The 21,990-nt window shown below is 41.3% G+C and overlaps 1 protein-coding gene across 7 annotated transcripts in view; it reads left to right on the top strand.

Moving 5' to 3' along the window:
* The first annotated feature begins 68 nt into the window (after window positions 1-68).
* DZANK1 (double zinc ribbon and ankyrin repeat domains 1) overlaps window positions 69-21,990 on the top strand; it is a 93,461-nt gene continuing 71,539 nt past the window's right edge. For 2 of the 7 annotated variants that reach the window (XM_058563280.1, XM_058563276.1), the window contains exons 1-5: window positions 1,647-1,866; window positions 5,137-5,290; window positions 15,964-16,078; window positions 17,539-17,635; window positions 18,611-18,735. In XM_058563280.1, coding sequence (XP_058419263.1) covers window positions 1,758-1,866; window positions 5,137-5,290; window positions 15,964-16,078; window positions 17,539-17,635; window positions 18,611-18,735 — 600 coding nt within the window. In that variant the 5' untranslated portion in view covers window positions 1,647-1,757. Of the gene's footprint in view, window positions 139-1,644; window positions 1,867-5,136; window positions 5,291-15,963; window positions 16,079-17,538; window positions 17,636-18,610; window positions 18,736-21,990 lie in introns of those variants that run through there. The other 5 variants (XM_058563277.1, XM_058563281.1, XM_058563282.1 and 2 more) reach the window with 5 other exon arrangements.

Here is a 21,990-nt window from a genome sequence, read left to right as displayed (position 1 = left end):
GGCCAAGCGGCAGGGGCGGAGCTGGTTGCTAGGAAGCGGGTTTCCACCAATCACCTGCCCCGCAGTGGGCGGGGCGCGGCTCGCAGCGTCTGTGGTAACCCGGACTGCGATGCAGGAAAAGGCCAGAGGCGGTGAGAGGTGCGTTCCCTACCTGCGGGCGCCGGAGGTACCCCGGGGGTCCCTATCCGGGTTCTGGTGGCCGGCGGAGGAAGAGGAGGAGGGCCTCCTTTAGTCCAGCCGAAAGGGAACGGGCGTCCCTAGCTGCCCCTGGTGGGCGGGGACGGGAACGACACGGGGTTCCGGATCCCGGCGGTGAGGGGTAGTCTGGATGGAGGGAGTTGAGACGTGGGCGGTGCTGTTGATCCCACTCTGTCGTTTGGGCGTAGCCGATCCGCCTACTTCTTGATCCCCGTCGCTTGGGGCCACTGACCGCAGAAGCCTCCGAAGGGCAGCTCCTAGTGGCCGCGCGAATTATTTATTCCTCAACTATTTTTAGTTTGAACTAATTTTTCAACTATTTTTATTTTAACTGCCTCTCACTTAAATGGAAGAATGAGGAAGGGCACCCCTTGAGCCCAGCCCCCGTTCTGTAGGAGCTATTACTCTACTATCAGTATCTGCAGTTGAAATTCTTGGCCTCCTGTCTGAAACTATTCAACCAGGCATTAAGTTCACTCCTTAAATTTAGTTATCCTACTTTTGGGAATACAGTCTGTGACAAAGTTCAAATCCCAAGATGTTCAGAGCAGCATTATTTAGAATTGCAACAGCCAAAACTAAAAAGAAACTAGTAATAGCCTAAGTCCCCAACCACAAATTGATAAGTAAATACGTGGAAAATTATAAATGATAGAGTGAGGTGCAAGAAGTACACTAAGAAAAGTTGAATGAATATTTAGAGTACAACTGAGTAAAACCTACACATCCATAATCATTGAAATTTGAAAAGGCCATACAGAGATGTAAATGGTTGCTGTATTAAGGTGAGGGTCGCTTTTTTCCCCCTGAATCCTTTATGTATTAAAAATTATGACCTCACCCCCCCCCCCCCCCGCCCCCTATCCCCAGGAGAAAGATCAATAAGGCCTCCATACCCGTACTTAATTATTTATAAATACAAAAATGGAGTGAGAGACTTTTGTGTTTGTTGCTCACTGTTTATATCGACGCCAACTTGCTGTCAGCTGAGGCATAATACTCGGCCATCCCTCTAGAGTTTCTTTGCAGCTTTGAAATGCAAGAACCACTTGGCCACAGCTGCAGGGCCTTGAACTTGGAGCTTTCCCAAAGGAGTTGGCTCTAAATTAACGTTTAATGCTACATACAGAGTTACTTCTGTTCCTCTTGTGTGATGACTTGCCCTGAAGCCAAGAGAGGTGGCACACTAATAAGAGGCAGGAAAGGGTGATAATGATCCAGAGGGAGCTCAGATCACATCGTTAGTGATGGTCTCTGTTCTGACACATTCATTTAATTTCCCATTTAAGATAATTCCGTTTCCCCATCCCGTTTATTCGTACTCTTTTCCCAGAAGTGAGGCAAGTATTTAGAGAATCAAAACCCCACACAAGACCTGAAACAATTATTTCAATTAAAAATTGAATAATATTTGTAGGTGGTGTATTAACAGTATTCTTTTTAGTTTTTGCTAGTTTTACTGTATTTAAATGAGGTGCTTCTCTTCAGCTTTTGTGTTCAAATATAGGTGCCCATTGGAATTTATTTTCATCCACTTTTTTTTAATGTAAGGAGGGAAAATGACTGCTGGTTCAGTGTGTGTCCCTCAGATCATACCACTGCGAGTGCCTCAGCCTGGAAAAGCCAACCATGAAATTGATAACAATACACTTTTGGAAATGAAATCGGGTAAGAATCAAATGTACTTGAAATCCTTTAAAATAATTTTACTGTACTCTTTATGTTCATCTGGTTGTTGATTTACCTCTTTGCGTGCTTTCTATGGTCAGGACCTTAGGAAGTTTGTAAAACTTCCAAAACTTGAAACAGTGTTGTACCTGGTGGTTGATAGAATGGTGTGTATTTAGATTACAGAGGTTAGCTTTGACCAGTGTTTCATTTGTATAGGTATATAGTTGCAGCAGTGCCTTGACTCACGTTAGCCAAGGTAAGATGTCCCCGTGCTTCCCCAAACTTTCCCAGGATTCTTCTTATTTTGCTGGGATAGTAAATTTGACTTAGAAACAAAGGCTTTCCAGTCAGACAGGTTGAGATTGAATCCTGGCTTTGAGAACTTCTAGTGACCTTCAATACTTAGCCTTTCTGAGTCTCAGTTTCCTCATTGTTAGACAGTAATAATAATATCTACCATTTAGAACCATTGTAAGGATTGAATGAGTTGATATTTTATGTGAGATGCACAGGGTCTGGCACATAGTAATGCCAAAACAAATCTTAACTATTATTACAGAAATAAAGCAGTGACTGTATTTCCTGGTAATGCTGGAATATATATATATGTATACACATTCATATATATATATATCTACATACGTATGTATACAAAAACATATAATTTTTTTTTAAATTTTATTTATTTATTTTTTTTTCCCTGAAGCCCCAGTAGATAGTTGTACGTCATAGTTGCACATCCTTCTAGTTGCTGTATGTGGGACGTGGCCTCAGCACGGCCGGAGAAGCGGTGCGTCGGTGCGCGCCCGGGATCCGAACCCGGGCCGCCGGCAGCGGAGTGTGTGCACTTAACCGCTAAGCCATGGGGCCGGCCCAAAAAAAACATATAATTAACATAAGGAGAAGGGAAAGTTTTATAGATAAAACATATGAACAAATACTTGTTTAAAAACCTTTGAGATTCCAATTAAATATTTCAATAACTGATATGTGTAAAAACTATTTATCTATATTTATGGTGGTGTCTGTACTTCCTAGACTGAGAGTTCCAACTAAGAATATGTTACGTTATGCTATATTTCCCTTTATCTTAAAAGCTAATATTTTTAAAAATTTTCAAGCCAAAATACTAATTTTAATAAATGTGGCCATAACTCTTAGAAGAAATTGGGTGATTATTGACAAATGATGATATAAATGATATGGTATCCAAATTCTCTAATATTTAAATTGTTTAGTAAATAAAGAGGTTCTACAATTCAATAACAAAAAGAGTAATAACCCAATAGAAAAATGGCAAAGGATGTGAAAGGCCATTTTATAGGAGAGGAAATATGAATGTTTTTTAAACATATGAGAATGTGCTTCTACCCACCCCTGTACGTGCTTCCTGAGCAGACCTTCTCTCCCACTTTATTTACTCCATTGCATTCAATCACCACTTGACAGAATGTATATACTTATTTGTTTGTATACTGTTTGTGTGTTCTTCCTAAAACGGAGGCTACGTGAGAGCAGGGACTTTGGTCACTGGAATATTCCCAGTGCCTAGAACAATGTCTGGCACATAATAGGTATTCAGTAAATATTTGTTGAGTGATTGAATGACTCTTACTCAAAATGCAAGAAATATGAGTTAAAACTACAAGACATTGTTTTTTTGTGTGTGTGTGTGTGAGGAGATCAGCCCTGTGCTAACATCCGCCAATCCTCCTCTTTTTTGCTGAGGAAGACGGCCCTGGGCTAACATCTGTGCCCATCTTCCTCCACTTTATATGGGACGCCGCCACAGCATGGCTTGCCAAGCAGTGTGTCGGTGTGCGCCCGGGATCCGAACCAGCGAACCCCGGGCCGCCGCAGCGGAGCGCGCGCACTTAACCGCTTGCGCCACTGGGCCGACCCCTGTTTTTTTGTTTTTTACTGAGGATATCGGCAAAAATAAAAGAAAAATTGATAGCACACCGTATGGGTAAACAGGCACTTTCACGCATTGCTGGTAGCAGTGTAAATTGTTTCAACGTTCATGGAAGGAAGTTTGTCAATATTAACCAAAATTACAAATGCAGAAATCTTTTGACTCAACAGCACTAGTTTTATATATTTTATGTACATAAAAAGAATTTTTTACAAAGTTATTTGTTACAGTGCTTGTAATGGCAAAATAAAGAAAAGGAAAAAGAAAAAGAAAATAGCCTAAATGTCCATCTGCAGGGGATTGGTTAAATTGTGGTTCATATGTATAAGGAGAGAATACAATGCAGTCGTAACAAAGAATGAGGACACTCTTTATATACCAACATAGAACACTATCAAGATAATATTGTTCAGTGAAAAAAGAATTCTTTGGAACAGGGAATGGCATGCCCCCATTTCTGTTAAAAGAGAGGGGGAAATAAGAATATGTACATATCTACTTGTATGGATGTAAAATATTTTTGAAAGTATACTCAAAATACCATTGATTGCCTTTGGCCAGCAGATACCAGGGATGGGAGGGAGAGTTTTAATTATATATCCTTTTTTGACATTTTTAAAAAAAAATTGAGATATAATTGACATATAAGTTTCAAGTGTACGAGATAATGTTTTGATATATGTGTATATTGTGAAATGGTCACTACAAGTCTGGTTAACATCCACCACCTCACATAGTTAGAGATTTTTTTTTCTTGTGATGAGAACTTTTAAGATCTACTCTCTTAGCAACGTTTTTAACCTTTTGAACCTTGAATCATATGAATTTATTATCTTTAAAATTTTTCCAAGAAGTGTTGGAATCGTTTACCAAGTCCAAATAAAGTGTAATTAAGGCATTTCTGAAGCAATGCTCAAAAAATTAAAAGTTAGCTTCTGCTTTCTAAATGGGTGTTGTAGTCTTAAAACTGACTTCTCTATTTGTATCAGTGCCCTACTGGAGAGGCAAAATAGCATAATAGTTCAAGAGCGTGGGCTATGAATCAACCTAGCCAAAGTCAAATCACAACTTTGCTGTTATTTAACAAGTTTCTTAACCTCTCTGAGACTCAGTGTTCTCGTCTATAAAGTGGATATAAAATAGGACCTGTCATATAGGATTGTACAGGTGAAATGAACTAATTCATGTAAAGCCTAGTGCCTGGCACAGAGAAAGAACTCACTTATTGTTAGTTGTTGTTATTCATTTCTACAATATATAAAAAAAGTCACATTAAGTAACTGACTCATGAGCATTATTCAGGGACTTGCTACTTTAGTGTTAATTACAGTTATCCTGTTTGGGTTTTTCAGACACCCCAGATGTCAACATATATTATACCCTGGATGGCAGCAAACCTGAATTTCTAAAGAGACTTGGTTATGGTGAAAATAATACATTTAAGTATACGGAGCCTATTACTCTGCCTGATGGAAAAATACAAGTTAAAGCTATTGCAGTCTCTAAGTAAGTTAAGAGCGTGGTCATTAAAACACTTTATAATGACATTATGTTTTAATTTTATTTATTTCTTCCTGTGAGACTCAGTGCTGGATTAGAAGGGCACTAAAGAAAAAATTATTTTAATTCCAGCATGTATACATAACTTGTGTTTTATTTGTCTTCTATTGACGTATACTGTAAAGTGTACAAGTCATGAGAGTACAACTCAATGAGGTGCTATGTATATTAATACTGTTTTTATTTTGATTTCCACATTGGGATTTTGAGAAGGGAGAGCCTTTCTGGGGTTTGGGACCTCTGAAGAGATTCATCTGGCTCTGAAGAAAAGACTGTTTTTAGTGGATGGTTCTCTTATTCCCCAGGACCCGGCTTACAACCATCACTATTATTCTGTTTTATGTTGTGTTGACTTAACTGGCCTTCAGAACTACTGTCATTTCAATTTGTTGAACAGTAGCTGCTTTATTTCTTTCTTTATCCTTTCTTTCCTACTCAATGACTTTTTCCAATTTTCAAATATAGAAACACCACTTAATTTGGAAACCTTCACCGTGTGTTGTAGAGAAAAAACTCAAATGCTTTACAGGTCTGTGTGTCTGTGATAGAGGAAGTATTTTGCGCAGCAAGACAGGTTTGGCCACATTTTTGGAACACTTTTAAGCCCCAAACCAATACCTGGCTGGCCCAGGTACATTAAATACAGACTCTCTAGGCTTCCCCTGGTGGCTGAACTACTACATGGCTTTTTGAGGAGAGCTACAAATTCTACACCACAGATGATAGCTTTGACATTTGAAAATTAAAAAAAAAATGAATAAGATAAAAATGAAACAAAGCAATCCCCTCATGCACATTATTATTCTTTATTAAATATTGGAATTTGTGGCTTTTTCCCACTTGCCAAACTACTTCTATCAAAACCAGTCATCTTAATTATCATTGAAAATGAACATGCTAAATACTCTGGTGCCTAGTGCTGTAAGGCAGGCCCCTTGATAAGCTGCAAGTGGTAGTAAAATGAAGTAGTAATCAATGACTAACTATGTAGTTTAGAGGAGTTAATAAAACTTCCAAAAGAGTCTAAAGAATAAGTGCATCCCTCCACCCCTTTTGCCCACCCCCCACCCCCCTAGCCCCTAGTAACCGCCAAAAAGTTCTATCTGTCCGTGTGTTGGTTTATCTTCCACATATGAGTGCAATCATGCTCTGTTTGTCTTTCTCTTTCTGGCTTATTTCACTTAACACAATACCCTCCAGGTCCATCCATGTTGTTGCAAATGGGAGGATTTTGTCTGTCTTTATGGCTGAGTAGTAGTCCATGGTATATATATACCACATCTTCTTTGTCCAGTCATCAGTCGAGGGACACTTGGGTTGCTTCCATGTCTTGGCTATAGTGAATAATGCTGCGATGAACACAGGGGTGCATAAGCCTCTTTGGATTATTGATTTCAGGTTCATTGGGTAGATCCCAGTAGTGGGATAGCTGGATCATAAGGTATTTCTATTTTTAATTTTTTGAGGAATCTCCATACTGTTTTCCATAGAGGCTGCACCAGTTTGCATTCCCACCAGCAGTGGATTAGAGTTCCCATTTCTCCACAGCCTCTCCAGCATTCATTGCTTTTTGTCTTGGTGATTATAGCCATTCTAACGGGTGTAAGGTGATATCTTAGTGTGGTTTTGATTTGCATTTCCCTGATGACTAGTGATGTTGAGCATCTTTTCATGTGCCTATTGGCCATCTGTATATCTTCTTTGGAGAAGTGTCTGTTCATTTCCTTTGCCCATTTTTTGATTGGGTTGTTTGTTTTTTTGTTATTCAGTTGTGTGAGTTCTTTATATATTATGGAGATTAATCCCTTGTCAGATATATGGTTTGCAAATATTTTTTCCCAGCTGGTGGGTTCCCTATTCATTTTGATCCTGGTTTCATTTGCCGTGTAGAAGCTCTTTAATCTGATGAAGTCCCACTTGTTTATTTTTTTCTTTTGTTTCCCTTGTCTGAGTAGACATGGAATTCAAGAAGATCCCTTTATGGCTGATGACGAGTAGTATATTTTCCTCCAGGAGTTTTATAGTTTCAGGTCTCACCTTCAGATCTTTGATCCATTTTGAGTTAATTTTTGTGTATGGTGAAAGAAGATGGTCTACTTTCATTCTTTTTTTTTTTTTTTTTTTTTTTTTTGTGAGGAGATCAGCCCTGAGCTAACATCCGCCAATCCTCCTCTTTTTTTGCTGAGGAAGACGGCCCTGGGCTAACATCGGTGCCCATCTTCCTCCACTTTATATGGGACGCCGCCACAGCATGGCTTACCAAGCAGTACTTCGGTGCGCGCCCGGGATCCGAACCAGCGAACCCCGGGCCGCCGCAGCGGAGCGCGCGCACTTAACCGCTTGCGCCACCAGGCCGGCCCCTACTTTCATTCTTTTGCAAGTGGCTGTCCAGTTTTCCCAGCACTATTTATTGAAGAGACTTTCCTTTCTCCACTGTATGTCCTTAGCTCCTTTGCCAAAGATTAGTGGCCCGTAGATATGAGGTTTTACTTCTGGACTTTCAATTCTGTTCCATTGATCTGTGTGTCTGTTTTTGTACCAGTACCATACTGGTTTAATTAGTATCGCTTTGTAGTATGTTTTGAAGTCAGGGATTGTGATGCCTCCAGCCTTGTTCTTCTTTTCCAGGATTGCTTTAGCTATATGGGGTCTTTTGTTGCCCCATATGAATGCTAGTATTCTTTGTTCTATTTCTGTGAAGAATGTCCTTGGGATTCTGATTGGGATTGCATTGAATGTGTAGATTGCTTTAGGTAGTATGGACATTTTAGCTATGTTTATTCTTCCAATCCAAGTGCATGGAATATTTTTCCATTTCTTTATGTCATCATTGATTTCGCTCAATAGTGTCTTATAGTTTTCATTGTATAGGTCTTTCACTTCCTTGGTTAAATTTACTCCTAGCTATTTTATTCTTTTTGTTGCAGTTGTAAATGGGATTGTCTTCTTGAGTTCTCTTTCTGTTAGTTTGTTGTTGGTATATAGAAATGCAACTGATTTCTGTAAGTTGATTTTGTACCCTGCCACTTGGCTGTAGTTGTTGATTATTTCTAATAGTTTCCCAATGGATTCTTTAGGGTTTTCTACATATAAGATCATGTCATCTGCAAACAGCAAGAGTTTCACCTCTTCATTGCCTATTTGGATTTCTTTTATTCCTTTTTCTTGCCTAATTGCTCTGGCCAGAACCTCCAGTACTGTGTTGAATAAGAGTGGTGAGAGTGGGCACCCTTGTCTTGTTCCTGTTCTCAGAGGGATGGCTTTCAGTTTTTCCGCATTGAGTATGATGTTGGCTGTGGGTTTGTCATATACGGCCCTTATTATGTTAAGGCACTTTCCTTCTATACCCATTTTGTTGAGAGTTTTGATCATAAATGGATGTTGGATCTTGTCAAAAGCCTTCTCTGCATCTATTGAGATGATCAGATGGTTTTTATTCCTCGTTTTGTTGATGTGGTGTATCACATTGATTTGTGGATGTTGAACCATCCCTGTGTCCCTGGTATAAATCCCACTTCATCATGGTGTATGATCTTTTTAATGTATTGCTGTATTCGGTTTGCCAATATTTTGTTGAGAATTTTTGTATCTATGTTCATCAGGGATATTGGTCTGTAATTTTCATTCTTAGTATTGCCTTTGCCTGGCTTTGGTATTAAGGTGATGTTGGCCTCATAGAATGTGTTGGGAAGTGTTCCATCTTCCTCTATTTTTTGGAATAGGTTGAGAAGGATAGGTATTAAGTCTTCTTTTAATGTTTGGTGAAATTCTCCAGAGAAGCCATCTGGTCCTGGACTTTTATTTTGTGGGAGGTTTTTGATTACTGTTTCAATCTCTTTACTTGTGATTGGTCTATTCATGTTCTCTATTTCTTCTTGATTCAGTTTTGGGAGGTTGTATGAGTCTAGGAATTTATCCATTTCTTCTAGATTGTCCAATTTGTGGGCATATAGTTTTTCAAAGCATTCTCTTATAATCTTTTGTATTTCTGTGGTATCTGTTGTAATTTCTCCTTTTTCATTTCGAATTTTATTTATTTGAGCCTTCTCTCTTTTTTTCTTGGTGAGTCTGGCTAAGGGTTTGTCAATTTTGTTTATCTTCTCAAAGAACCAGCTCTTTGTTTCATTGATCCTTTCTACTGTTTTTTTAATTTCAATTTCATTTATTTCTGCTCTGATTTTTATTATTTCCCTCATTCCGCTGACTTTAGGCTTTGTTTGTTCTTCTTTTTCTAATTCTGTTAGGCGTAGTTTGAGGTTGTTTATTTGGGCTTTTTCTTGTTTGTTAAGGGTGTACCTGTATTGCTATGAGTTTCGCTCTCAGACGGCTTTTGCTGCAGCCCATATGAGTTGGTACGGTGTATTTTCGTTTTCATTTGTCTCCAGATATGATCTGATTTCTCTTTTAATTTCATCAATGATCCATTGGTGGTTTCGTAGCATGTTGTTGAGTCTCCACAGCTTTGTCACTTTCCCAGTTTTTTCCTTGTAGTTGATTTCTAACTTTGTGGTGTTATGGTCTGAAAAGATGCTTGTTATGATTTCAATCTTCTTAAATTTATACAAGCATGCCTTGTTTCCCAACATATGGTCTATTCTTGAGAATGTTCCATGCGCGCTTGAGAGGAATGTGTAATTTGCTGTGTTTGGATGGAGTGCTCTGTATATGTCTGTTAAGTCCATCTCATCTAGTTTTTCATTTAGGTGCATTATTTCCTTATTGATTTTCTGTCTGGATGATCTGTCCATTGATGAGAGTGGCGTGTTAAGATCCCCTACTATTATTGTGTTGTTGTTAATATCTCCTTTTATTTTGATTTGTTATATAGTTGCTTTATGTACCTTGGTGCTCCTGTACTGGGTGCATATATATTTAAAAGTGATATGTCTTCTTGGTGGAGTGTCCCTTTTATCATTATATATTGCCCCTCTTTGTCTCTCATTACCTGTTTTATCTTGAAGTCAGCTTTGTCTGATATAAGTATAGCAACACCCGTTTTCTTTTGTTTGCCATTAGCTTGGAGTATTGTCTTCCATCCTTTCACTCGGAGCCTGTGTTTGTCTTTAGAGCTGAGATGTGTTTCCTGGAGGCAGCATATTGTTGGGTCTGGTTTTTTAATCCATCCCACCACTCTGTGTCTTTTGATTGGAGAGTTCAGTCCATTTACATTTAGGGTAATTATTGATATATGAGGGCTTGTTGTTGTTATTTTATCGCTCTTTTTCCGGTTCTTTTGCATTTCTTTTGTTTCTCGTCCTGTGTGTTTTGGACTACCAGTGCAGTTTGGTAGTTCTATGTGGGGGTTCTCTTAGTTTTCTCTTTCTTTATCGTGTGTAATTCTGTTCTGATTATTTGGTTAGTGGTTACCATGAGGTTTGTATAAAACATCTCATGGAAGTGATAGTCCATTTTTTGATGACCTCTTATTCCCTTAGACTAAGTCAATTCGATCCCTTTCCTCTTCCCCTTCTATGTTATTGTTGACACATCTGATTCCTTCTTGTGTTGTGAGTTCGTGTTTAACATGATGAGGTTATATTTATGCTTGGTGTTTACCTTCCCTTGATCTTTGGTTTTATAATTAAGTATTTGCTAATCTATTTTGATAGAGGACTGCAATTTTTCTGGTTTTGTCGACCTGTTTTCCTCCTCTTTCAAAACTTTGAATCCCCTTTCTCTTTTTTTCCTCAGGGACGGGGGCCTTCTTGAGTGCATCTTGTAGTGGGGGTCTTGTGGCAAGGAACTCCCTTAGCTTTTGTTTATCTGGGATAGTTATTATTTCTCCCTCATATCTGAAGGATATTTTTGCTGGCTAGAGTATTCTTGGCTAAAGTTTTTGTCCTTCAGAATTTTGAATATATTGTTCCACTCTCTTCTAGCCCGTAAAGTTTCTGTCGAGAAATTGGCTGAGAGCCTGATAGGAAATCCTCTGTATGTTATTTTTTTTTGTCTAGCTGCCCTTAATATTTTTTATTTGTCATTGACTTTTGCCAACTTTACTGTTGTATGCCTTGGAGAGGGTCTTTTAGTGTTGATATATTTTGGAGATCTATTGATTTCATTCACTGGTATTTCCAGCTTCTTCCCTAGGTTTGGGAACTTCTCGTCTATTATTTCTTTGAACAAGTTCTCTGCTCCTTTTTCCCGCTCTTCTCCTTCTGGAATACCTATAATCTTTATGTTGGATTTCCTAATGAGTTGGATAGTTCTTGGAGAGTTTCTTCATTTCTTTTTACTCTTAGTTCTCTTTCCTCCTCCATCTGGAGCATTTCTGCATTGTTGTCCTCAATATTGCTAATTCTTTCCTCCATATTGTTGGCTCTGGTGTTTAAGGCTTCCAGATTTGTCTTTATCTCCTCTATTGTGTTTTTCATCTCTAAGATTTCTAATTAGTTTTTTTTTTTGTAGTTTCAATCTCTTTTGTGAAGAAACTCCTGATTTCACTGAATTGTCTGTCTGTGTTTTCTTGTATTTCATTCAGCTTTTTTATGATGGCTATTTTGAATTCTCTGTCGTTAAGGTTATACATTTCTGTGCTTTCTGGGTTGACTTCTGGGTGCTTGTCATTTTCGTTATGGTCTGGAGATTTAATGTATTTTTGCATGATGCCTGTCGGTGTTGGCTTATTTTTCCTCATAGTGAAAATATATGGTCGCAGTTTCCTTTTGCTGCCGCTGGGTGGAGGTCAAGGGCTGTGTATTCTGGCCCACCTCAATCTGTGGGTAGTCTTGTTGGCCCCTGGCTGATCTATGGTGTGGCTGAGTGGAGGCTGCTCGGGGGGAAGCATGGAAACAGCTGGGGCTGGAGCACAGCTAGGCCGAAGCAGCTGGGGCTCGGGTGCAGGTGGGTTGAAGCAGCTGCAGCTGTAGTGCCGCTGGGCCAAAGAAGCTGGAACTGGAGTGCACTGGGCCAAAGAAGGAAGAGCTGGCATTCCGCTGGGCCAAAGAAGCTGGAACTGGAGTGCGCTGGGCCAAAGAAGGAAGAGCTGGCGTGCCGCTGGGCCAAAGAAGCTGGAACTGGAGTGCGCTGGGCCAAAGAAGGAAGAGCTGGCGTGCCGCTGGGCCAAAGAAGCTGGAACTGGAGTGCGCTGGGCCAAAGAAGGAAGAGCTGGAGTGGCGCTGGGCCAAAGAAGCTGGAACTGGAGTGCGCTGGGCCAAAGAAGGAAGAGCTGGAGTGCGCTGGGCCAAAGAAGGAAGAGCTGGAGTGCCGCTGGGCCAAAGAAGCTGGAACTGGAGTGCGCTGGCCGAAGTCGCTGGTGCCAAGTCAGCTGGAGCCTGCGCACAGGCCAAGCCGAAGCAGCTCCTTCCAGTTACTCTGGCGATTCCAGCACCTCAGTCCTCGGGTGTACGGCTGCGTGGGTGCCTCAGACGTCCCCTGTGTTGTGTGAATAGCTTCTGTTGGAATATGAATGTCCTTTTTGTTGTGTCTTAGAGGGGGAGAGTTCATTGGGGAAGCTCACTCCACCATGATGCTGATGTCACTTAAAATTTCATATTGTTTAATGTTAAACATTTCTCAACTGTTTTTGAATTGATGTTTATGCATTTCTGAGTATTTACCTAATCAAAGAATTTAAAGCATTTTAGGACATTGATTTACTTAAACGTTCAAAAATTTTAGGGGCTGGCCCGGTGGCGCAAGTGGTTAAGTGCGCGCGCTCCGCTGCAGCGGCCCGGGGTTCGCCGGTTCAGATCCCAGGCGCGCACCGACGCACCACTTGGCAAGCCATGCTGTGGCAGCGTCCCATATAAAGTGGAGGAAAATGGGCGTGGATGTTAGCCCAGGGCCAGACTTGCTCAGCAAAAAAAAAGAAAAAAAAAGAGGAGGATTGGCAGATGTTAGCTCAGGGCTGATCTTCCTCAAAAAAAAAAATTTTTTTTTAATTAAAAACAAACACAAAAATTTTAAGAAATATAAAAAACTGTCATGGAAAAAATTTGAGAAATTGCAAAAGAAATGCTAATGAAACAGATAAAATGTATCAAAGACCAATATAGAAATCAATAAGAGCAAAGCAGACAAAGAACACTAAAGAAAGAAGACAACTGGAAATGTTAAAAGTATCAAGTGCCTGGACAGATGAAACAGAATCCCCTGTGTTCCAGCTATGAGATTTCAATACAAATTAGTGGGGTGAGAGTTAAACATATCAAGTAAATATACCAAGCATGGTCATGATGATGTGGCAGAGGCTGCTGGCTGTCCCCCAATGTCTGTGTTTCCCTTTTTCTTGAATAATAGAGCCCATGATTTTTAGCTAGACACAGGGTTGCCAAGAAGAATGATATTTCCCAATCCTCCTTGCAGCTAGTGAGAGCCATGTCACCAGGTGTGACCACTGGGATGTATGTGGAAGTGACATGTGCCCCTTTTGGATTATGCCCTTGAAGGGATGGGGTGGACCCTGCTTCCTGCTGGCGGGAATGATCATCAGCCCTGTTGGATCATGAGGAGAAGGGCAATGTCCTAGGGATGGTGGAGCAACAAGGTAGAAACTTGACACCACGCTCCCATCACCGTGGCACCTCTGTACCAGGGACTGATTATACCCTGTTGCTTCTCTCTTGTGTAAGCCACTATTGTTTTGGTTCTGTGTTAAAAGAGCCAAGCCTATATCCTAATACACTAGAGACATCTCAAGCAAATACCTTCAGAGATCATGATCAAGAGTACAGGTGATCAAAAAAGGCCAATAATATCAGATGTTGACGAGTATGTGGAGAAACTGGAACCCTCAGATAATGTTGGTGGGAATGTAAAATGGAACAACTACAGTTTAGCAGTTTCTAAAGGTTAAACATGCTTACCATATAACCCGGCAATTCCACTTTGTGTATCTATCCAAGAGAAGTAAAACGTCCACGTGAAGACTGTTGTGTGTGGCTCTCAGCCTATTGATAACCAATATTGTGTCTGGACCAGCCCTTGTGATTCTTAATTATTATCGCAAGATGCCCTCAGTAATAACCATCAGGAAACTTTGAAAGAGACAAGATTTATTACTTACAGGTCCTGATAATTTCATGGCACACCTGGGACCACACAGTGTAGTTGCAAGTAGAGAGAGAGCAAGCGCGCGTGCATGAGCCTGGGGTTCTGCTTTCATTGGGGTACAGAGTGGGTCTTGGGTTTCATGGACTCACTCTTTACTGGTGAATTTAGAACATGAGAGTGGGAATTTAAAGCATAGGAAGAGGGCCGGCCCCGTGGCTTAGTGGTTAAGTGCGCGCGCTCCGCTGCTGGCGGCCTGGGTTCGGTCCTGGGCGCGCACCTACGCACCGCTTCTCCGGCCATGCTGAGGCCGCGTCCCACATACAGCAACTAGAAGGATGTGCAGCTATGACATACAACTATCTACTGGGGCTTTGGGGGAATAAATAAATAAAGAAAATTATTAAAAAATAAATAAATAAATAAAGCATAGGAAGAGAAAAAACAAGCAGCCCAAATGGTGTTATTGAAACCAAACAGGATCTCTAAAACAAAGAAGCCTGGGTGAGGGGGAGGGGAGGCGGTCTGGCTCCTAATCTAGTTATGTGGCTGGCAATGTGTTTGAGATAGCCATCTTTGAAATGGATGCCTCTTTGAAGTGGATACAATCAAAGCGGAAGTCAGGCACTTGCATTACAAAAAAGAGAAAACCCAACTGTCAGGGCTTATATGTAAATATAAAGACTTATATGTGAATGCTCAGCGGCATTATTCACAGTTGTGCAAAACTGGGAAAAATCCAAATAACCATCAACTGGGGAATGGATAAACAAACTGTGATACATCCACAAAATGGAATACTATGGTACAGCTGGGGTAAGGAAAATTCCCTTGACTCACATGGAATGATATATAGGTAACCCCATTCTTTGTTTTAGAATAGTTTGAGGCTTAAGGTATGAAATCTTTATGGTGAGTGTGGCAAATAGTCTCCAAAAATGGACCCCGCATGAACCATGCCTTCCAGTGTAGCCCCTCGCTTGAATCTGGGCTGGCCCTATGACTTACTTTTGACCAATAGAATGCTTCAGAAATGACGCTAAGACTAGATCACAAGAAGTGGGATCATAAACACTGGGGGAAGCCAGGCACCCTGTAGGAAGTTTGACTTCCCTGAGGCTTCCATATTGTGAGGAAGCCCAAGCTAACCACATGGAGAGGGAGGGAGAAAGGAAGAGACAGAGAGAAAGACAGATAGGCAGACAGACTGAGAGAGATGTCTGGCGAGCCCCCAGCTGTTCCAGTTATCCCAGCCTAGGCTCTGAATATGAGGCAAGAAACCATTTTGGACATCCAACCAAGTTCATCTTTCAGCTGACTCCAGCCCCAGCTGACTCCTGACTGCAGCCACGTGAGAGATCACAAAGGAGAGCTGTCCAGCTGAGCCTGGTTAACCTACAGATGTGTGTTTTAAGACACTACGTTTTGAAGTGGTTTGTTACATAAAAATAGATACACTAAATGAGAATAAGGTAAGGAAAGACTATAGAAGCTGTGTTTTGATTTCTCCCATTTAAAATATAACAAATTTAGTAGCCAGACTAAGGGACTTTAATAGAGTCATCTTAATTGCTAGCTGCCTTTTTTCGAATCTTTCTGTAACACAGACTTTTTAAAATAATTTTCAGAGACTGCCGACAGAGTGGCGTTGTAACAAAGGTGTTCCAGGTGGACTATGAACCACCGAATACAGTTTCTTCAGAAGACAATATTGGAAATGTTCTCAAAGATTCTTCAAAGCAGGCAAGTAATGAAACTATAATATATTCGGAGAGTCATACCACATTCTTAGTTCCTTCTTTCTCAGAGGTCACGTCTTCCCTTTCATTTTCTCACCACAGTCATTCTCCCCACAGTCAGGTCCTCATAATTGAGGTCAGTATCAACCATTGCAAGGTATCTTCACTGATTTCCCACCCTTTGGTCAGTCCCTCCTCCACCCTGCCCCTTAGAAATTCCTGCCTAGCATCCCTGCTTATGCTCCAGTGTCTTCAATGACTTCCCCTTACCTATTGAAGAAAGCAGAAACTTTTAACCTGGCATCCCAAGTGATTGGTTTCTGTCCTCAGTCATCCTCTCTTGCTTTGTGACTCCCGTATATATACTCCAGCCAAACTAAACTGTGTATGCTGTGTTCCACCACTGCTCCTCTAGCACCCAGGCCTTCTCCTTTTATAAAACGCTTTGAATATGTGATTACTTTGCTTCTTGTCTGTCTTCTTCATGCACTGTAAGCTCCAAGGTGGCAGAGAGCATGTCTGCCGTACTTGATGCCTTGCACGGGACAGGTAGGAAAGGGCGGTGAGTGTATCTTTGTGGAATAGATGTGTCAGACCAGTAGAAGCCCTCAGTGGGCATAGCCTTCCTTTATGTTGAAATCTTCATTCCCAAATGGCTGCAAAGCCTCACTTCTTTGGAGAATGAACTAGAGCTATCTAAAAATGATGTTTGGAACTTCAGTCCCTGGATTTTGGGCATCAGTGAGATATATCCAAGGGCCAGAGGATGGGCCAGCCCATGGTAAGGCAACCAACCAAAAACTCATTCATGGAGGTCTTGTTGGGGGTGACAGAGGAAGTTTTTTTGGGAGTCCCTTCAGCCCAATCGTGGACCAGAGGCCAGAGGGAAGGCTGTGGGACCAAAGCAGTGGGTGCAGGCATAGTGTGGGGCTCAAGTATGATCAGGGCAGGGATCTACACTGAGCAGGTGCAGCCAGCAGAGAGGCTGAGCCTACGTGTATCAGCAGGTCCTCCGGCTTGAATCAGGCATAAGGGACTGAGTCCAGAGAGAAGAAAGTCCAGAGAGGAGAGTGTTTAAGGACTGTGTGTGGGTAGGTAGTGTACATAAGTCCTATCTTGGTCTGACCCCACCTTTTCTTTGCTCCCTGGATCTGGTGATCCCACTGTTATTACTCAGACTCCCATGATTGCAACATCCTGCCTACATGTGCTGCTGCCTGCCTCTGGTCTTGACTGCTTGACCTGGTGGGGCTTACCAAGCAGACATGCTGGCAACTAGCAGCCCACATACAAAGCGGTGTGTTTCCAGAGTAAAGTGAGACAGAGGTCTCTTTGTAAAAACTATTGCAAACCCTTTCAAGTAAGAAGTGCATGCTATGGCACTGTCTCCACCATGGAACTTTTAATTTTCGTATTTGAAATGGGCACAATCAAGTGATTCACGTGCAATCTCTTCATTCCTAGGAATTGAAAAATGGATTTGTTGGGGCAAAACTAAGGAAGAAATATAAGAATGCTGAAAATAAACTGGGTTGGAATGTTAACCTTAGAAAGTTTCCAGGTATGATGTGACTAAACGAAGGTAAGATTTAGTATTCTAAACCACCAAACAGATTCTCTGCTTGTTTTCTTGTCCTCAGAAAGGTTGGAATAAGAAACACTGGAACAGGAAAGTAAGCTATAATTTGAGTTTTAGTGCTATCTTAGCTAACAGCTTAAGACCATGAGGAATAATCAAGCAGTCCAACAAAGTCAGATCGACTTTGCACCGAGGGAGACCACATACCAGAGGAACCATGGGCCATCTCATTAAAGAAAGGAAAAGATGCAGTTGTAGGGTTTGGGGGAAGTATGGAGCTTGGGTGAAATTTTAATGCAAGTAGAGTTTTGATAGGCTCAAAGCAAAGCAGGGCTGTGTGTTAAGTGGTCACCATCAGGTATGGAGTGCAGAGGGGCCCAGGGTTCTGTTACCTTGGAAACTGCAAAGATAAATATGGAATGTTGTGCTCATTAGCCTGTCTCTGAAGCTCTGCAGTAAGGTTGGAAACTGAGGCTGCTTCTCTATGTCAGAGTGACTTAGGTCCTCCAGGCAATTGTTGGATGTTTCATTCTAACTAATAGGATTTCAAACAGCAGAGTTTCTGATAATCTGATTTTAGAGAACAAAGTTTCTTGGCAAGTAAGAAACAATAGTCATGCAAGGGGAGGGCTGTTATGACATTTTACAGCTGAAATGTGTCTTGGGGAGAAATGATGTTTTCTGTTAACCTTGCAATTGGATTTATCTGTCTTCCCAGCCTGATAGGGAATGTTGTGGAATGTAGCAGGGCAGATTTTAATATTCTCAGTCTGGGCTAATTTTTTTCTTTGTCAGTGCTAATTCAACTGAGTGGGGGCTTCTTTATATAATTACTACTTTAGGGAAAGAATGGGATGACAGCGTTCCTTATTAACAGTTTTCCAACTATGAAGACATATTTGCATGATTATGTATATAATTGCTGTTCACAGAACGGTGTTTTTGATATAATTGTAGACCTCAACTTAGATGAAGGAGCTGACCCTAAAACTCTGAAATATCTTTGCTTCTCAGCGAGTCCACTGGAAACCCCAGCTTACCGTGAAGAATCAGGTTCTAGACCACCTACCCACCAGTCCCAGGTAACTTCTAAGGAAAATCTTTAGGGTACTAAATACCTGCTATATTTTTAATGCTTCCCATGAAATATTTTAAGGAAGTGTCCCCTGCCTTTTCACCCTGTGCCAGGCACTGTTCCCGTGCTGGGAATACTGTGTTGGACGAGAAAGGCCCCTGTGTTCATGGAGCTCACGTTTTATTAGGGGTGGGGGCTGGCAGATAATCAACATGTAAATAATCAAAGAAAAAATTTAAAATAGTGATGTGTTATTAAAAAGATAAAACTGGGTAATGGGATAGAGCAGTGGTTCTCAAAGGGTGGTCCCTAGACGAGTAGCATCAGCATCACATGGGAGCTTATTAGAAATGCAAATCCTCAGGCCCCACCCCAGACCTACTGAATCAGGGACTCTTGGGGTGGGCCCAATAATCTGTTTTAATTGTTCCTTCTTCTGATGCACACTCAAATTTGAGAACCCCTGGGATGGAGAATGATCATGGAGGAAAAACAATGTTCTAATTCAGGGTGATAAGAGAGGGCTTCCTTGAAAAGGCGGCGTTTGAATTGAACCTTCAAGATGAACAGAAGTGAGTCCTGCAAAGATCTTAGCAGCAGTAACAACAAGGAGCACAAAGTGAGGGATCGCAAGGAGGCTGGTATGGATGGAGCGTGGTGAACAAGGTAGGAGACGAGGTAGGAGAGTTAGGCTGGGGCCAGAGCACAGAGAGCTGTGGTTCTCAAACATCGCTGCATATTAGAATCACCTGAGGGGCTTCAAAACAATCCTGGGACCCCAACCTCAGAAATTCTGATTTAGTTGGTCTGTTATGGGGTTTAGGCATGGTTTTATTTTTTTAGTTCACCCACAAGTGGTTCTTATGGGCAGACATGGTTGGTAATCACAGATGCTACAGTGAGTCTCATTGTAAAGAGTTTGGCGTCTAATTGTAAAGGGAATCCATTTGGAGGGTAAGACGTGATCTCATTTACGTTTAAAAGTTTTCTCTTTGGCCATCGTATGGAGATTAGGCTGTAGAGAAGAGGGAAATATCATTTAGGACATTTAAGTGGTGAGGATAGGAGGGGGGTGGGAATCCAGATATGTTTTGGAGGTAGAGCCAACAGATTTGGCTGAGGGATCAAATGGATGGGATGAGGAAAAAGGAGGAGCCAAGGATGACTCTCAGGGTTCTGGCCTGAGCATCTGGAGATGATGGTATCACTAATGAGATGGGGAAGACTAGGGAGGAGCAGGTGTTCAACGGCTCATTAGACATTCAGGTGGAGGTGTTAAGTCGACTGTTGGACGTGCAAGTTCTAACTCAGGGGAGAGGTCAGGGCTAGAGAAATATATTTAGCAATATTCAATATACCAGGTAGTATTTAAAGCTTGGGTCTGAATGAGATCACTTGCCAATGGCGTACAGAAAATGAAGAGAAGATGGCACAAGACAAAATCCTTGACTTAGAGGTTGAGCAGAAGAGGAAGAGCCTGAGAAATAGGAAGAAAGCCAAAAAAAAAAAAAAAAAAATGTGGTGCGATAGAAGCCAAGAGAAGAAAGAGTTTCAAGGAGAAGGCGGTGGTCATCTATGTCAGATGTTACTAAGGATTCAAATTAGACAAGGACGGGGACTTGCCTGTTGGATTTGACAAGTTGGAGGTGATTTACAACCTAAATAAAAGCCATATCAATGCATTCTTACTATATAACACAAGAAAGATGCCCTTATACTAGTTGCTGCCTCCTCCTACTATTATAGTACTTTTATTTCTCAATATTTATAAAATCCAGTTTAGAATATTGGCATCTAAGGGCAACTCAGGAGCGCTTGCTCCTTTCCTGCAGTCTGAGCCCCAAGTAGAGCATACCTGGAGTCACAGTTTCTATCCAACCACAACTGGTTCTTGTGTACCCGTGATTCCAAGGCTGCTTGCACTTATCATCAAGTGTAAAGGAGGTTAAAAGCATGGTTCCCACACCTGGTTGCACATCAGAATCGTCTGGGTAGAACTTGAAATATATATATATATAGATTCCCAGCTACCCTCTCCTGCAATCCTCCTAGATAATCTGAGTGCCTAAGGCTGGATGGAGTCCATCAGCCTGGATGGAGTCCGTGGATGATTTTGATAATCAGCCCAGTCTGAGAATCACTGGCTTAAAAGACCAGCTATCCTTATCCAGAGCTTAAGCCCTTTCCTTCATTTCCAATCTCTAATTCTGTGGTGTAACTCTGCCTGACCTCCTGGATTCTTCCATCTGCCCACCTGCTATATTTTCTGGAGGACCACAAAGCCCAGGCCAGAGGAACACAGACCTAGAAAGACCTGCTTGCAAATCTCACTAAACAAAAAGACAACCATCCCTGCAATAGAATATTGCCCTTTGCAGTCTTCTGGAAAGAATGATTACCAAATAGGCTAATGAGCACACTCAGCTCCTGTGAGCAATGCTCACCAGTGTACCCCAAAAAAGAATACTGCTTTTGAGATAAAAAAGCATCATTTTGAAGAATGAGTGGTATATGACAAAACACAATCATAACTATTTTCAGAGAAACGGTCTCATGTGACCTTAATTATCTGTAATATATCTAGAAAGAATTATTTTCTTTGTGCATAGGTATTTGGATTACCTTGCCCACCTAGTTATTTTAGAGTTGTATTTCCAAGGGGAAGATAGAGTAAAAAATACATAAAGATTCCAAGATTTAGAATCCTAAAAAACTGGGAACATGGGGACAAGTTTGGGGAATTTGACTAGAGTTCAGAGGACCAATGAGGCCAGAAAAGGACCACAAAACTTTTATCTTCCACTCTTTTTCCTCATATTGGTAAGAGCTACTTCTCAATATTCCAGCTCAATCCCATCTGAAGCATACTTCAGCAAACATCAGAATTGATAATGCTAGTGGGCGGTACAACATGTCAACAACCACCAGGGAGACAGGATATCTCAGAGCTAAGCTTCTGGCCTAGGGGCACTGTCAGGGGCTAGACAGCTGAGTAAATGTGTGGTACAGCCTGGGTGGGAGATAAATGACAGCTGACACCTGCCTTTAGTGTCAGGGCACAAGAGTTGGGGGTTCTCTGGCCATGTGGAATGCCCTGCCAGCTGAAGGGGTCATCTCGACTCAGCTCCAAATAACATTGATAAGAACGCCTCCAGGCTCAGAGTTGCCACATCTATGAATTTGCAAGAGAAGGAAGAAACCTGCCTCTTTATGTGTTATAACCTAATTTTAACCTTTAAAATTAATTAAAAATTTGAAACAC

The sequence above is a fragment of the Diceros bicornis genome, chromosome 19 (genome assembly GCF_020826845.1).
Source record: "Diceros bicornis minor isolate mBicDic1 chromosome 19, mDicBic1.mat.cur, whole genome shotgun sequence".
Lineage (NCBI taxonomy): Eukaryota > Metazoa > Chordata > Mammalia > Perissodactyla > Rhinocerotidae > Diceros > Diceros bicornis.
The sequence above is the reverse complement of the archived record's forward strand: the minus strand, read 5'-3'. Positions and strand labels throughout refer to the sequence as shown.